At 36.3% G+C, this 19129-nt stretch overlaps 1 protein-coding gene across 2 annotated transcripts in view; it reads left to right on the top strand.

Moving 5' to 3' along the window:
* Window positions 1-19129, top strand: part of LOC105674014 (ubiquitin carboxyl-terminal hydrolase 48-like) — a 59304-nt gene that overhangs the window by 36171 nt on the left and 4004 nt on the right. For both annotated transcript variants that reach the window (XM_012370050.2, XM_012370067.2), the window contains one exon: window positions 18088-18172. In XM_012370050.2, coding sequence (XP_012225473.2) covers window positions 18088-18172 — 85 coding nt within the window. The remainder of the gene's footprint in view (window positions 1-18087; window positions 18173-19129) is intronic.

Below are 19129 nucleotides of genomic sequence, written 5' to 3'. Positions count from 1 at the left end.
TTCTTGTTGTCCAACCCTCGCGGGTTTTTGTTCAAAGCCGTCCACAGAACGGCGTCGCGAAAAATTCCGTTCGCTTGGTGTTTCTTCATTCAGCGGAATAATTCCAGGATTCCAACACATTCCTCCTTTTCACAGTTGACTGATTTTATGAAAGCAACCAGTGAGCACTCTGCACTAGAGACAAAGTCTCAAAACCGTTAATCCAAGTTGCTCTATCTTTATATTCGGGGAGAACACAGAGTGAGAACGAGAGCGAGTGCGAGGGGGAGGGGGAGGGGGAAAGAGAGAGAGAGAGAGGCAGAGAGAGAGAGAGAGAGAGAGAGAGAGAGAGAGAGAGAGAGAGAGAGAGAGAGAGAGAGAGAGAGAGAGAGAGAGAGAGAGAGAGACAGAGAGAGAGACAGAGAGAACGTGACATTTGCTGAACAGGTTCACCGTTTGCGGTTGCACTAGCTACGAATTCTAATTGCTATCTCGTCTCGGAGAATCCACTTTTGTTCATCTGGTAGCAGTTTCTACCGATTGAAACGCTTCGATGGGTTTTGCGGTTTCCAGAAAATTTCTTTTTGCATCTCATTCGTGCGCGTTCATCTTCACCGATGTGACAAATCTTTATGATAAATGATGTAATATTTTTTCAAACGTCATCAGAGAGCTGCAATAATAGAATATATAATATTCATTGTACGTATTGTTCTCACAACATTTTTAATCTCGTAGTTTGCGTAATTGCTCGAGAATTTTGTGCCGCTGCACGAGACAGCGTGGAGGTATTGGAATCTCACGACTGGAATATAACGATGGTGATAAATCCTCGGGAGGCACGTTGCTTTTAACTATCGTAACTATAATACAGCTGAAAGGTACATAACAGGCGGATAATTATTTGTGGTTATGCGAATAAGTCGGGAACCGACTCGCGCGATATACAAGAAGCTTCTTCTCGAGAACAAGATCGTTTCGCGAAATCTTCCGTCGTAAAGTCTGCTCGTTTACCGAACGACGGACTTAACACGGCTCGAAAGCATAACGTGTAATCGCATAAAGTGGAGTACTTATTAATTGACAATTCTCATACTTTTATCGTATTGCTAGTGTTTTTATCGAAAGAATTAGCATGTTTGGGTTTTTTTTTCGAAATTTTTCTATATGAATTTGTATTCTTATTTATATACTTCTTTAATACGACGAGTCGTTTGAAAAATTCCAGAATTTTTAAAATAAAGTTTTTATTTAAAATAATTTTTAGAGAAATTGCGAAAATAGATTCGAAACGACGATTATATTGTGCTCCTTCGCTTCGTTTCAAACTTTTGCCGCGCGATATCAAACAATATCGGAATTGTCAAGATATACTCGCAGCGGATAGAGCGGATTAAAGCGTTTCAGGCAAGGTTAGTCCTTGATTTTGCTACCGGTCCAGCATCACGCGGCACGCACAATGATCAGGATGACTTGCGACGTAGATCGGTGATCGAGTGTCTCGCGAGATATCAGCTACCGCTCCGTCATCGTCCGTGCAATAATTCAAGGTCGTCGGAGTACAAAGTTAATATATCTTGCTACGTATCTACATTATATCACTACTTTTTTTTTTGTCGATCCGGTCGACCGAAGGAGATCAACGACATTACGTCGCGCGAGGTCGATCGTCTTTCTCTTTTCTTTTATGTCACTTTCGCTCCCTACTGTTCCCTTTCCACCGTGCAGTTTGTTTGTGCGCTTTTATGAGCATGTTACACGTCATGATTAATCGATCTTTCTTCGTCGCAAATGGATCTCTTCCAAGTAGTCACATTGTGTTCGGTTCACGTTTGCGCTAAAAGTGCTATAACTTTTAAGCTTCAAAAATTACAACGCGAAACAAATATTCCAAGTTTTTGATGAAAACAGCTTGCATTTTTTTAAGTATAATTTACAATTTGCGAGTAATTTTTTTAATAAAAGGTGACTGATGTAATTCTTGAAAATTGTGTTAAAGATATTAAGTAACATCAAGCTACACAATCACAACGCGAAAAGATTTATTGTAAGATAAAATATATCATGTTTTATAGAGCTATATGAAAAAAAAAAAAAATACGCTTAGCTCATTTTGATAAAACAGACGTCACAACCAACATAAATCGAGGACAAGTACGATGAAAGAATAGCAACAAAGTTGTGCACAATGTTGGATGGCCGGGCTGTTTTTGATCCACCCTTAATTTTTCCCGATTTTTTTGCAATTCCTCCTCAGACTGCTCTTCATGGCTGATCGACCGGGGTCTTTAGAGTCGGTCGGTCGAGTCTCCAACGGGCGGCACCCGCGTTTGATGTCGTGTGACGAATGTCCGCGTTGGACGCGCTCGCCTTCCTCCTCCTCCTCCTCCTCCTTCACCCCTCCCCCCAAACCCTTCCGCACCCTCTCTCCCCGTTTTCTATGCTCTTCTTTCTTTCGTGTGCTCTTCTACTCTTTCGCTCGCACGTCTCTTTTCCTCCCATTTCATTCTGCAATCCTTCGTCGCGGTTCATCTCGCTTTCTCGCACAAGAGAGAGAATCCCGTATGACGGACTCGGTTGAGAGTCTCTTCAAGAGCGCCAACAGAAAATTGGAAACATCCGATAGGGCCGCTACTGGATGCGGCTACGATAAAAAGGTACGTGCCGCCGCTCCGCGTCGCGCCTTCGGAACCGGCCTGCAAAATATGCCGATCCGTCGTGGATCCACGCGGAGCAGTCATGCAGTTGGGCTCTATACATTTTGTAAACCCGTACATTTCTCAATTTTGCACTTTTAACTGACTCGTCTTTTAGGGTTCACTTCAATTCACATTTTATTTTATTGATTTTAAAAACTTTTTTATCTTTTTGTAGTTTTTATAACTTAATATTGCAATACATAAAAGTGAAAATATAAGAAAACGGTTTGTAAGGATAATGAATACAAATGAGAATTTGTGCGATATAAAACAGCAAAGATAGGTACGTACATTATTTGAGAGAGAAAAATATGAGGGAGAAAAAAAACAATGCGTTCTGATAAAATAATAAAAGTCTGTGAAAATTGGCTCTATAGAGCCATCTTGTATACAAGATATTATTCTGTAACATTTGTGCTAGTAATTATGAGAGTAAACTAAGTAAAAAATCTTAAAAAAATTGAATTTATTACTTGCTTTGTGTTACATTGGTCTACATTACTTATACAATAATAATGTAGAGTTATTTTTGAAAATTGAATCACTTAATGGCGTTGAATTGTGTCGTTACAGAATTCATGTTTATTTTTTGACAGTGATCTAAGTTCACTTGCTCTCTGTTCACTAAACTTCTGTTTTGTAAAAAAAGAAAATACTTGTTCCATTATGAGATGAGATTATGTGATTCAAGTAAATAAATTTGATATATTAAGCACATTTAAGTATACGAAATCGAAATTTTTATAGTTAACATCGCTATGCCTATTGTCTGTTTGTACGATAAATTTTGTGTTTTTAATCTCTGCGGACGAAAGTTGGAGGAAAGCTATTCTTACTTCTTCCTATTTGCTCTTATGTTTCTATATGTTGTATCCTGCTTACAAACGAGAATCCCGTTTACACGAAAGATTAAAGCAAGAGTTCTCCGATGAACGACAGTAAATATACTCTTTCGCGTGCAGGTAATGGCGACAATTATCCGCGCCGGTAAACTCGGCATTAAAATCGAATCATAACAACCAGGCTTGACCGACCGAATAGTTATATTTCTGACTCAGTGTGTTTCGGTCTTTAAGATTCATAAATCTTTATTGATCCTTTCTGTATAAACTGCCAAGTATTCTGAAAATAAACTAGACGAGTTCAATGTATTACATATACATATATATTCTTGAGAAAATAAAATTTTGTAAATAGATGAAGAAGTAGAAATAAAAATTATAAATTCGTAAATCTTTTATTAATTGTCCAAAAAAATTTCTCGCGACTAGATTTTATAAAACTTGACAAAAATTTAGTATAATATTAAGACAAAAATATAGTTCTATAGAAAATAAACCAAGTGTGTGTGAAAACGTGAGAAATAAGTGCCTTTAAAAGCTACAAGTCTTTAAACGTTTTAATCACATATTATGGACAATTCGACCTTTCATGTAGTATATTCCACGCTGGTAAGTGGAGACGCTAATGGGCTTTTAATTATTCGCCTTGGATTTGTAAAAATTTATAATTTCTGTCGGTTTATCTTTGCATTGATTTATCGGATGGTCACGTAATTGCATTTAGTTTTATTAATTCGTGAAAAATTTATAAATTTTTTTAAAAAATCAAGTTAAATGACGCGGCGAAAAAAATTCCACATTTGCGATCGAATTAAAATGATCGTCCGTAGCCAGCTTACGATGAAATCGACAAAAACGTCGAGATATCACAACGTTATATTAGCGACGATTATCGTCGGCACCTTTTTTTCGTCGAAAGACCGGTAGCTAGAGGTCAGTAGCCGAAACACCGTAATTATCGCCCCTAATTATCGATGCCTCCGGAGATAAGATCGAAGAAAGAGCTGCCGAAAGTGAAAGAGTCCTTCAAAAGGATTTCGGCTGGCAGCGCTGCCCCTTTTTCGCGTTGACCAATAGGGTGACCGCGCGGCGTTTCATACAGCGGTGGACCCTCTCAGAAATAAATCAATTAAGCCGATGCAGGTTTAAAAGGCATCGTCATCGTCATCGATTTCGCTGTTGAATGCGTTGAAAATAATCGAGACGGGCTCTACGGAATTTCGAGCGGTAGTCGTCGACAGGAGATTCTAGCGGGAAATAAAATGTCGGTTAATCGTCGCGCGTTCGAGATCCCTTATTTGTGATCATTAGAAGAAATCGCATTTGTGCTTGTGGCATTTTATGTTTCGATGCGATCTTACTTGAGATTTTGTGATGTTATTTGTTGAAAACGCAGAACAACTCATTAGCACTTTATTTACAATTGTTTACGTATCGTGGAACAAGCTCTATTTCGCATTTGGCATCATTATATTTTTTTATGTCGATCACTGATTCTGCGAAACCAAGAGAGAGGTGGGGAGAGAGTATGTGTCATTCGATGATATAGATGATACATATCATGATACACCGAAGAAAATGAGGCTTAAGAGATATAGATCAAGTAGTATAAGCTCAGTTATGGCTGTTTCATTGTCACTCTTGTCCGACTTGTCAGATGCCGCATGCGTAAACTGTTTATAGGTATACGCGGTGATTACAAAAATGAACCAAGTTATATATTTTTTTGTTTTGAAATATTTTTGCATCATCATTAAGCGGTCCAATTTTTAACTATTTTTCAAAAATGATTCCACATTATTATAATGTAACACAAAGTAAGAGTGATAAATTCAATTTTTCAAGTTTTTTGACCACTTTTGTACTACTTGCACATATCTTTTATTCTATATTTATAATATTGCATATACTGCTTTTATTGAATAACAAGTAATCTGAGAAACTATTCAGCGCTAATCAATTCATATCGCGGCGAGGAACAGGAACGAGGTGCAGCGATTTGCTCGCGCGGACGCGTCCCTGGAACTTGGGCTCCTCCATGAATTTTTCGGGATGCTGCCGAATTCCCAGCTGCGTCCTATATGAGATTCGTCCCTGGCATACGAGATTTTTTTCGTCCCATTCTTTCCCCCCAGGCCGCGTTTTTTGCCCGCTCCGTTTCGGTCATTCGCGATTCTCGCCTTCTAGGCTAGCCTAAGTTAATATTAATGGGGATATTTATGGCGCTGGGTCAACGGTGATCGCGAACGCCAGTACGGTTAGAGAGTCACTGATAAAAGGAAATCTGAAAATGCCATGATTTATGAGCCTGATTTCTCCGCTTCTCGCTTACTTTCCCCGCACGTCTCTCGTATCGGACTCCCTTAAACGTTGAATAAGTAATGCTTGCAGCAAGAGGGCGAATGCTGCATTTTTATTTTGCATTTGTATTGCGCGCCTTTTTCCATCATTTTGCAAATTGGTGTATTGCAAACTGATATGTGCTCTGAATGAATCCTTATGCAGTAACTCTTTGCACTTTGCAATAAATTCAACGTTCTTTTTTTCAATTTTATAATGAAATATTTGAAAAATGTATGATAAAATATAAAAGAAACATTTATGTCCAGCAGAAATTGACATTCGAACTGCTGGAATGAAATGTGTTCTTATGCGTTGAGCGTAATTCGATTTCCAAGATGTAAGGATTAATAACAATTTTTATACTTAACGATTGTAATTTAACAGCGGTAAAGTTTAAATGCGTCGCACCTCGATTCTATTCGCGTGCACAATTACTGTAATTATATATCAATATAATAAAAATCGGATGTGCGCGATATATCAATGAAAGTTACTCGTAAGTGGAGTGTCAATGCATAAAACACGCCCAACACCGATTTACGTGTAACATACGTCCTGTCCACTTAACCCTTTCGCCCTCGCAGCGGTAATAATTAAGCTTCTGTTTGTTGATATTAGCGGCTCGCTACGGCCAACGAATCTACCGTCGCGTCGGCGGGTTTAGCTTTTGGCTTCTCGGTGGCCTTTGCTTCTCTTCGTCAGCCGTTCTTCACGATGTGTCTCTTCTCTTCTTCTCCGCCTCTCGTCTCGTCTCGCCTCCCCTCGTCCCGTTCCGTTCCGTTCCGTCCCGTCCTGTCCCATCCCATCCCATCCCATCCCATCCCATCCCATCCCGTCTCGACTCGTCTCGTCTCGTCTTGTCTCGTTTCGTCTCGTCTCGTCTCGTCTCGGCAGATGACGCGAGGAAGAGCTACTCTTTTCGCGGAGGGACATGTGGTGGCTCCTGAGGGAGGGGTTCTCGGCAGAAAGAGAGAGCACATTTCATTACGTTGGTTTCAAAGTATTTCGCTCTCAACATCCTCCGAATTCCACATAATCCTCGGATTCAACTAAATCCGTCGATAAAATAATATTTGATAATAATAGATATTTTTTTCAAAAAAAATTTTCAGCAGAGATCAACTATTTCTAAAAGAAGGAAATATTCAATTTATTTGATTCAATTTTATTCGTTAAAGTATGCTTGTATCCTTTTAACTTTAATGAAATTAAATGCTCAAATGAGAAAAATGGAATATTTATTTATTGTAGTGAGATTGTCAAATAATTTGTGATATTAATCAAAGCAGATTAGAATAATGAAATAAGACCTGGTTATCCGAACTTCCGTGAAAAACTTTCTTCTACCGCATTCAGAGCATAGTGAGTTATTTGAGCATGGAGAGATATTTATGGACGCGTACACGTGTTCCCACATACGCTTCTATGTTCGGCTAACCCTGAATTTCACCATTCCTTGCTTGTACCGCACGCACTTGCGAACTATAACGCGTGTGGTATGCCAACCTCCACAGGTTGCTCTTTCGAACAAGTGGTTTTGGATGCGTGCCGATAATACCGGACACGTGAATCTTAGCCACGGAATTGTTTAGAGTCCTGATGCTGAAAACCGGAATGTTTTTCACAGTTCGCATATAACTTTTCGATAATAAGCACTGCTCTCTTAAAAGTTGGATTGTGGATACACTTTTTTTCAATATTGACAAAAAATTGACTTTATATCGTTTAGAATTTCTTTTCATAATTAAAATATTATATTTGCTTTACGAAGACTATTGGAATACTAAAAAAAAAAAAACGAATTAATACAATACTAGAACTTATCGAGCCGTCGCGGTTGTTGATGCGAAAATTTATTTTTCATATAGAAACTTATTCGTCCACATTGAGATGTTAAATAGTACATCGATCTCAGGAATCATCAAATAGGACATTATTAAGTTCCGACTTAGCCACTCGTATTTTGATATTTTTTCTTTTCGCTCTTCCTTTTTTCCTTTAATAATTTCCTATTTACTTCGTATATTCTGATTCTTCGATGTGAAATTAATGTATTAAAAAACTTTTGAAACGTCAGACATTTGTCGAAATGTTTTAATTATATTAAATTTTAACAAAAAGCTAAGAAAATAAGGCCAAAATAATTAGAAAATTAAAAAAATATAAGCAATATACTTATAGCCTATATTGTCCCGGAATATAAGCCGGAACTATTACAGAAGTTTGGATAACCAGGATAGCCCAAAGCTGTTGTGCATGCTCACATTGTATTTATTATTTAACCTTATTTGTATATAACGTTCTTATATTTTTTATATCAAATTGTACACATTGTTGCAATGTAACTGTGACGATGTAAAATTGATATTGGCGAGAAAAGTAACTTGAATTTTATTCCACATCAGTATGTGGTCAAATTAGCAGATAAATCGTATGCGAAAACGTTTCACTATCGTAGATGATGTGGAAAGTGGCCGGTCAGTGTGGAGCTGACCGGACAAGCTATTTCACGAGCGTGTGTGTCGCGTTCCGAGTTGCGGGCGGCTGCCTCGAGAGAAGGAAGATTTGTTCCCTAATGTAGTCACTGAGCCTCGGGGACGACTCGACGACTCAGTGGGGTTTGCAAGTAGGCGTCTAGAAAGTGAGTAATGCTTACGACAAACGCAGCCCCCCCGTGAGGTCTAGTGCAGCGCGGGAGAAAGAGAGGTCTCGACGCAAGCGTGCGCGCGAGAGAGGGAAGGAGAAGCGCGCTTCTCCGAGGGGTTGGCCCGAGAGAAGATCCCTGCAGATAGGGTGCTAAGCGACACGCTAAGACCACCCTGGACTATCCGAGCGTTTTCCTCGAAGGGTGATTCCGCTCTGTCCCGCCGCCGCCGCCTCGTCCTTCGTCTCTCGTAGCCAACGGGGCTAAATCGCGCTCGCGATCTCTAACGCTTCGCAATTTGCCAGTTCTCCTCCCCTTCTACGTTGCTTTGAACGAAGGATACCGTGTCGTGAGCAGTGGCTTGGAACTTGCCGATCAATTTGTACGCGACAATTAACAAGTACATTTCCATATCTTTCTTTATTAATATAGAATTTCCCTTGTGAGATTTATATGAGGGCAATCCTACGTGGATCAATAATTTGTTACGGAATTTACGAAACTTCTTTCTTCCGCACTGAGAACCACGATCGCGGCTTTTTACGCCTAATTTTCTATATATGTATATGATTGGGAAAATCTTGGAAAACCTGTACTTGTTCGATTTTCGTACCTATTACTAGGGAAAGTCAAAACGTGAAGGGACTGTTTTCATATTCAAAAAATACTCTTTTACTCTTTGACTCTCCTTCGTATTTCTGCTAAATTATTAACGAGAAAGAGGTGTAGAAAAAACTTTTTAACTACTTCTTTGTAATTGATCAGAACATATGTATATCTTATGTTTAATTTTATTTCTAATTAGAGTATTTTTATTTCTGCTACACAAACTCTATCGTAAATGAAATGGATCGCACTTATAGATCATTTGCAATTATACGTGACGGTAAATAGTGAGGAAGATTATATTGTCGACATCTCGGACATTCAATTAAAGCATTAAAAACGAAATCATATTTTGAAATATTTGGAAGAATTTTGAAAGATTTCGCTATTAATTTAGATCCTGATATACCGTGTGTAGAAACGCAAGATAGTTACGAACATGGTATTTAAGCTATAATTTGTCTTTGTGCCGATTATTCCACACTTCTGCATAATGCATTCGAATCGATAGTTTCTGGCTACTTTACGAACCTGCTTTATTAATTGCGGTATGGAATTATTTACATATATAAGCTGGTATCAGAATTATTCACGTGTATAATCTCGCATTTCGTTTCTGACGTCATAATTCGAAATTTTTTTCAGTGTAGATAATATTTCACTCGTCGTTGGATGATTTCTCAGCGCACGTGTTTGACATTTACTTGTGGCTCGAAGGAAATTTGTGTATAATCGTGCGGTTAGCGTGCGTTGCTTAATTTTGTCTATATCAACGACGAAGAACGCAATGACGAATACGGTGGCAAAGAGAGGACGGCGCCCGTGATGAAGGCAGCCTTTGTCCCTAACGGAAGCATGGTCCGTTCTTTATGGACGGTATGGCCTAAAGTACCGTGTTCGCGACGATTCATTCGCTTGTTCGATAGCATATCTTCTCGCATGTTCTGTAAGACATCCATATTACACGCACCTAAACGTGTCTAAACAAAGCATCCAACTGCAGATTGATAGCGCAAAAATTCTAGCATTGTCATCGACACTTATGCTCCTATTCTTCGTTTCTCCGTTATTTCACAAAGTACGGAGAAAACTTGGCAGTGCAACGAGAATAATCTTTGTAAAGAATAAAGATGGTATTCAAATAGTTTCTAAGTAATTAATTAATAAAATTAATTAAAAACTAAATAGTTTAAATATGTCTCTTTATGGTGTACCACACATTGCTATGTAATCGCAAATTATGATTTAAATACATAATTTAGATTACAATTGCGAAACTAAGAAATTTGTTATTTATTCAATTTTGTTGTTTTATCAATTTATTTCATATATATGTATATATACATATATATATGAGCCGCTCAGAAGCCAAAATGATTAATTTTTTGCAATTTTTTTAATTTTAGTACCAAAGCACATGATTTATATTTAACTTTTTAACAATTAAATAAATTGCTTTGATAATTTTATTTATTATCTTAAGATGGTCAAATTTTTTATTGCTAATGAATAATACATAAACTACTTTAGAAGTAATTATGATTAACTCTATTTGACAGTAATTTTTTTATTTTTAATAAATTTGGTGATTCTTAAAATGGCAAGGAATAATAATTTTGATATTCAAAATGTCGAATTAGATAGTGATTTTTCAATAATAATTGTCGAATCAGAAATGAACATTAGAAGTCAATTCAAGAAAACGTTTTCGTATTTCTTCGGATTTGTCATTTGACTCAAACGATTTCTGGTAAAAATAATTTGTCGAAATTTATTGCATATCTTAAAATTATTTTATTTATATCTTATCATTTGTGTCAACTTTTAATAATTTTTTATATATTTATTTTTTTAAATTTTACTTATTGAAATACAATCCTCCCATTAAACATTATTATAAAAAGTTAAGAACAAATCGAGGTGACGGTACTTTTGATGCATCTGACGGAGAAGACATTATTTATTGATAATGATAATATTAATAACAACAATGATAGAATCTAATGACAATAATAACACTAGCTAACAACTTTTAACTTTTGTTCTGCCACATGGATGGAAACAGGCCTTTAAGTCGATTTTTATGCGCTGATTACGAATCCGGACTTTAAAATGCTCACGTCACAATTTTAAGAAATTCAAGGTCAAAATTGTAAAAAAGGGCTATTTTGACGTTATATAGTGCTTTACAATGTTATAACTATGATATGCGACGTGTTAGAAAAGTCCTTTTTTTTAAATAAAGTATATTACTAGGACTTTTTTAACTGTCAAAAGGAATTTTTTGTGTACATTACGGTTAACATGATTTTGACGATTCAATATTGTGTTTGTTACACCACTGGCAGATTATATAAGAATAGAACGGGTATATTGATAATTTATTTAAACTTCTGTATTAAATATGTTATGAGTAATGTTATGAGGTTGTTAATGGTTATATTCAATGATATTCATTTTTGCTGTAATTTCCAGATTTTCAATTGCCAAATCGATTAACTCCTCATGAACAATTTGCAAATACATAAACAATTATTCTCGATACATATATTTTTATGTATTTTCTACATTGTAATATAAAAGCTGCGGGTTTAATAATACATTCTACAATATTTGTTTGTGTATATATTTCAAACAAAATTGAAAAAAATAGTGTTTATGTATAAATTTATCAATTTTCTCTACTTTTCGTTTGATGGAGTTAGTCAGGCAGTTTGACTTTTGAGCGACTCATATAAAGTCTGGCCGGAATTTAGATCAAACGTCATATTGCAGTGAAGGGGTTGAAAAAATCGAGAAACGAGGCGAGTGTTGGCCTAACCCGTTATCCAATCGAGCGGAAAATTCATCAGTCACACAACACACCTCCGCAATGTCAGTGGCTATCTAAACAGCGTCTTCTCCACTTAATTTTTACCTCCTTTTTTATCGTCCATACTCTTGCTTTTCCTTTTTTTTTTTCCTTTATTTTCCTTTTCTTCGTGCTTATATCGACGTCACGTTTCCGCTATCGGCTATAATGATAGATATTCTGAATTGCATTCGGCGAAGAGTGAACGCCTTATGTGTATATTTAGTCATTTGAATTATCATTTAGATTGAGGATAATTTATTCTAAAATCTGTAACTGATAAGAGATTATCTTACAGTTGGTTTTTTAATACGGTGAATGTTTTGTTTGTGGTTTACAAGTGTCGACAGGACCATTGTACTTTTTTCGTAGTCGGTAGAGATGGTAGTATAAAGATATCCGCTATGGAGCGACTCTCCGGTTTACCGAAAAGCATGGCCCTTGAAAATAATTTGAATAATTACCAGCAAGTTTTTCATCGGGGATGCTAAACAGCTGTAGCTTGTCGTCTTTTTCGGTTTTTGTCGGACGGAAGACAATGCGATGTGCCCGTAATTTACTTAAAAGACCTCCGAAAAACCATTTCTTACTGTGCTCATTGATTTTCTTTTTATAATTGTAATCAAATCGTGAGGTAATTTTAATTTTTTACTGCAGTTAAATTTTCATGTCTGCATGCTAATATCGCGCGTGTAATAGCAAATATAAGCAGTTTTCCAGCTTTTACGAGTTGTAAACGTAATTGTCATAATGAACAGAAAACAAGTATTTGCTATTCGGTATAGATCTACATTAGGAAATGTTAGAATAATTCTCATCAAATCGAAACATTTCTCGGCAGGATATAAATATTAACAGACGCATTGCTTGGAACCCCGTGAAGCACGTACGGTTTCTATTAAAGACAAGATGCCCCCTTTTCGCAAAACACGCGAGTGCCAGTGGGGATGACTCGAGGTAACAGCCCCCAGTAATAATTCCTCCGTCGAATTAGCGCCATAAGTTTGGCGCCGCGACAGCCACGGAGACAATATTAATCTACTTTGAATTTATACACTGTGGTCTTCTACCAACCTAGCTTGTATTAAGCCTTCCGCTGCAGCTTTTTCTCATTTTTCCGTCAAAACTTCCTATAGCAGAAAGTTTCTTGGAAAACGAATAAACTGAGATATTAATCATAAACAAAAAGGTTTTCTCGATTCTTCTATTGTTCGATGACAAATGGGCATCCGAATCTTTTAAACACACAGAAAGAACACTTTTGCTTGAAAGATCTAAAAATTGTGCCGGGGATACAGATCTGAAAATAAATTTTGTTGGACAATCAAGATTTATCAATAGAGCACTCGATCTTTTTCATATCGCAGCAAAAAGTTTTGACGATCCAAGTATATTTAACACTGTTTTTTTTATTATTTTTTTAAATTTTGTTTTTGGTTTGGGAAAAGAATGAGACTTGGAAGGAATTAATCTTTTAATCAAAAACTGATGGAAGCTAGATGCTCCGAGAGAATTGCCGTTATGTCGGTTTATTAACTCTGTGGCTTGTACTATTAAGACGTGGTTGAAGAAGAGGAGGGAGAAGAGGTAAGATTCATTCTCCTTGTGCAGACAGATAAATAACTCAGGACAGCTTAGGAATAACTTAAGACTCCTACTCTAATGATGTCTGAGTAAATCTAAAAGACTCATTTGTAGCAAGGGTACTTGTTATTCCATATATGTTTCCTTATATTTAAAACATATATATTAGATATGTAAATTAATTCGATACCCTTTTTTGAAATTAAATTGATGCGAAATTAAAAATTCACAAAGAAATGATTTTACGTATAATTTTACTAACTGCTCAACAAGCTCTTTTTTTATTTGTGCGCAGTCTTGGACAAGTAGCAACTGCAATTTCTTATTTTCGAATTTTTTTAGTTGATTAGAACATGATTCATTATTCAAATTACAGTTTCCATCACGAAATATTTGATACTACTTGTATGTTTTATGGAACACTGCATCTTTTCCAAGAACCATACAAATCATATTGGCGATTTCAGAAACATTTTTTTAATTGAAAAGCAAAAGAAATATAGTACCTGATATGTTTATCCGTGGCCATTTTACTGCTGGCTTCTGAGATTGCGTTACTTATTTTGCTATATTAATTGGCATTTGGTAAACATAATTGACAGTCTTTTAATATCGCATTAGGATAAGAAAATATATAATTTCAAGATGATTGTTAGCAATGAGCAAAACTAAAGACATCGAATTAATTTACATACCTAATATTTGATTATATACATATTTGTAAAATTATTCAATCACTTGGTTGAAAAGAAGAAAAAGGAAAAGCAAGAGGCACAGACGAAGATAAATTTTATGTATTTAAATAATTGAATTCCAATTCACTAAAATAAATTTTGCTATCATAGCAAAATCCTCATTGCTTATCATATTAGATGTAATGGCAACAAAATTTCGCTACTGTAACTCATTTTTTACTCAGTGTATCAGCAAAATTTGTTTTCTTGGCAGAGTCAATAAATTTTGCTAAGTACGTTTGTTCGTAAAGACACGTTAATTTGCTGCTACAGTAAAATAATTTATTTCTAACAAATACATTTTGCAATAACAGCGAAATTGTCGTTGTTAATACAAATTTTTATGGAAAAATCAATTTGTTATAATAGCGATATAATTTGCAGATTTGGCAAAATTATTTTCAGCAAATCATATTTGTAACAAATCTTTTTGTTGTCCACATAATAACCAACATATTTTACTATGATAGCGTAAAATTTGCTGCGCCAACAAATTCTTTTCTTCCGCGAAAATTTAGAAGTAATGATAGAATAAAGAATTTATCATGTGCGCCTGAATACATGATAAACATAATTAATAAAATAAAATCGATATAAAAAGTGAAATAAATATTGTTATCAATATAATAATCCGATACATTAATTTTATGAATGATTATATATAAGGAACATTTTAAATTAATTTTTGAAAATTAAAAATAGTTCCTTTACTCTCCCCCCCCTTTGTACATTTATTAATATTAATATTTTTTTAACGAAATAAGATAAAATTAATTCTTGTTTGACTATGAATTATTTGTTACAAAATAATCTTGTGTATTATTTTCGATTAAAAAAATGATGACTTTTGTGTCTATATCACTTTGTGATTTTCTTTTTTTTTGATTATCAATGTCTCGATGAAAAATCGTGTATATTCGTCTTGACGATAGAAACACAAAGTATGCGATATTCCGGGTACCTCAATCCGCGAGGGAAAAAGTGTGCATTGCAGTCGTATCTTAAACCGTACATTAGCTTGGAAATAAACGGGGTGCCGTTCGACGTTGCACATACATTATGCGGCGAGCTGCGCCGCGTTCCAGCACTTAGCCGCATCTTCGCGAGACCGTCAGCTCGCGTCTGCGGTGCATTTCTCTCGGTGAGTTCAGGTCGAAAAAAAATTTATGTTAAGCCGAAGACCGCGGGAGTGGGCTCACTGCTGGGGATTAAGACATTCTCGGACTAATAATTTTCATGCTCGGCCATGAAATGTTTTGTCCGCGTCCGCTTTGCTTTCCTTCCGTTCAATTCGCGTCCCGCAAAAACCCGCGAACGCCAAATCCGAATCGCGGCGGCTCGCGAAAATTGCCGCAGGCCACGGATAACGATCGAACCAATTTTTTCTCGCTCGCCGATGTGCAATTAAAAGTGATTTTCGGACGAATCTGCGGAATTTTCTGCAGACAATAGGTGTCAGACGAGGAGAACGTAGTGCCCGAAGGTGCACGGTTCGAACCTCAAGTCTACAATTATGAGCCATACTGCGTCGGGGCGAACCTCATAACGAACTCACTATATTGCCGAGCATTTCAAAACTGGCCTTATACCTGTGTGTAGAGAACGCTCTTTACTCGGTTTCCCTTCTTTCATCCGCCTCTTTACATGCTCTCCGTCAACGGCGAGAGACAAAGAGGGAATGCGAGACGGAGAGAAAGCCTGAGAATAATGTTTGGTGATGAAAGAAGGGAAATCCGCATGGAGGAATCCGAATCACGGAAACTATGCAATCCCGATGCCAGCGACCGCGACAGAAGCGATCAACGTCGACCGATGAGGTTGACGTAGCTTTATAATCACTGGCTAAAAAATGATCGACGAGAAACTTTTCAATGGACATCACTAATCGAGACAATCAGTTTCTAAAATAATTTTCAGTAAATTTTTGGATTCTTAATAAGCATTTTTCATAAAATTCAGTACTTTACGAAATTACAATTATATTTGTCTCACTATTATTAAATAAATATATATATATATATATATATACAGGGTGTCCTACACTAACCGCATCACACGGTAATGGCACATTCTTGAGATCATTTTAAGATGAAAATCCTAATGCGAAAAAGTCGAGGCTACAACGGTTTTTGGGTAAAAGCATTTGAAGTTGATCAATCAGTTCGAATTCGCGCGGTATGAGTAACACACTCAGGCACGGTATGAGTAACACAGTACTAAGATATCTTCAGATATCGAACCGTTTTTTTTCTACAAACGTGCCTGAATGCGCGAATTCGGAGCAATTTGATTGATTAAGTTAATACTTTTCAATGCTTCTTGTTTCAAAACTATTGTAACCTCGACAATTGTAACCTCGAATGTGTTGCTATTGGTGCGATTAGTGTATGCGACACCCTGTATATATTATTTATTATCACTTTATATATATATAATTAATTTGCGTATGTTAAACGTGTACTTTAATCTGAAACACAAATTTAGTGAATAATATACGAATTAATACTAATGAATTATTCTTTCAATGAAATAAAACATTTATTTTTATCTGAAATATTTGTTGATTATGAAATTTTTTTTACGCGTTTTTCAGAAATCTTTCAAATATCAGTTTATACACGTTATATTACGATTACTTTATATTGCGATTGCATCTATTCTTATCTGCGCTGCTTTATTTTTGTATCACGTTGTATATTCGCGTTGTCTTTAATGATCCTCTGTGATGATTTCTTATCGTGTGGCGAATCTCTGGTATTCTATACTTGAAAATAAATGATATTGCACAGAAGATGCTGCGACCAGCAGGAAACATCGACCAGATGTGAACGGCTACGCTAACGTCGCATGAAACACGTGTGTTCAAGCCATCGGATGACACTCGCTATATTTAGTTCTATGGGAAAAAGGGGTTTCAAAAACATAATCACACCTACGCGTATATACTTCAAGTCCCATACCAACTTTTTCAATGATTAGAAATTCTTTCTTTTCCTTCTATTATTAATATAGCTACGTATTAATATTACGCATATCTCGATAAATGCTCTCTTTTAAAGCCATACAATGTTTGTTACTGAACTTAGGGATTGATTTCATTAGAAAAGACCTAATTTAGATTATCTGTGAAATAAACTTGCTCATTAGATTGATAGCAACACACATCTGGTATTAATAATAAATATATAAAAATTTATATATATTCAAATAAATTTTTATTACGCTTGGGAAAAAATTATGCGGACTATCTATCATCAAAGTGTTTATTTTATTATATTTATATATATTTTGTCGTTGGCGAAAATAATACTTTAACATATTCTTTTATGCACAAATATAGTGCAATATCTTGTTATAATATCGTAATATGTAATGTATATATTGTAATAGTTTATACATTTAGCGAAGTCTGAAATATAGCCACGTAATTATATAGAAGAGCGCGTAGATTGGTGGATCACATGTGTGCTTTGAGAAGACGCGTGGGAAGATGTTGTTATAGCCGTTGGCAGCTGTTCACACATGTCTCTGCGCGCGTTGCTCAAATTTAATACGAATCATGTCCTTCTGCTTTTTTTCACATCAATTTCAAATAAAACGAGAAAAAAATTATACTACTCTTTTTAATCAAGGGAAACAGTCAAATTATATCATTAACCACGAGTCATAAATGGGTGCAATATATTTGTGTGAAACATTTTTATTGAACTTATCGTTTTTGAAAATTTTAACTCTAATTAATAGTAAATAATTTATAATAAAATATAATTAAATATCTACATTATAAATTTGATTATGATTTCAGATCGATACACCTATAGAAAATGAAAATGACGTTGAGTCCGACGTTCACAGTTTCGAATCCACTTCACCAGAAAAGGGCTTCAAAGGTGAGTGAAACTTTCAATTCGATATATCGATACTTTAAAAGCATGAAATATACGTAACGCATGTTAGATTTTAAAATTAGATATTCAGCTTGAAAACAAAGTTTGAAAACTCGCAGTTAAAACTCTTTGTTGTTCATATCTGCATGTGCACGCAGTCATTGATATAAAATGATTAATGTTACGCAGAGGCGCGTCATTCATAATGCTATAATTTTACGAAAGAGTGAAGATTTCTCGCGTTCAGTCTGAAAGATCGAAGACGGCAGGAGTCTCTGACGGAAGGCTGAAATTAAGGCATTTCGTCGTAGGATACATATACACTATATACGAATGAAACCAATCCACTTAAGGCGCCGCATCCCTCCCGCGTCCCTCTTTTTACTCGCGCCGGGGGTGGTCGGCAAGGTTTTGTTCTCGAACAAAAATCTGACAAATATGCCGCGATTTGCCAAAGAATGGTGGCGAAGTGCACCACCCTCGCCGTAGTAACTTCGGGGTCCAAGCATTCTAACTCACCCTCCATCTTTTTCCTTTTCTTATTCTTCTCTCTCTCTCTCTCTCTCTCTCTCTCTCTCTCTCTCTCTCTCTCTCTCTCTCTCTCTCTCTCTCTATATCTTTCGGTGTCTGCCTTCTCTTCCCAGTCCCTCGTCATACGGTTCTCTTTTCGAGAGACGGTGGAGGAGAAAGAGGAAGAGATAGGAAAGGGCAAACGGTGACTCTTAAATTACTTAGACCGAACAAAATGTAACAAATGACTGCGAATCGAGCCACTTATGCGATATTGGTCCATCACCGCCATCCACGTATATTGATACGTCGCATTAGGACTAACCGACACCCTCCGTCCATACCGATTGTCTATCCGTTCCTTGTGTTCCGCCTCTGCGAGGAAAGAGCTTTCATCAAGGCTTCATCCGCTTTGCAAACAAGTCGTCGGCGATCCAACTTCTTTTCGTA

Source organism: Linepithema humile, chromosome 6 (assembly GCF_040581485.1).
Source record: "Linepithema humile isolate Giens D197 chromosome 6, Lhum_UNIL_v1.0, whole genome shotgun sequence".
In the NCBI taxonomy this organism is placed as follows: domain Eukaryota; kingdom Metazoa; phylum Arthropoda; class Insecta; order Hymenoptera; family Formicidae; genus Linepithema; species Linepithema humile.
Note: the sequence above shows the minus strand (reverse complement) of the source record. Positions and strands in the feature narration are given on the sequence as shown.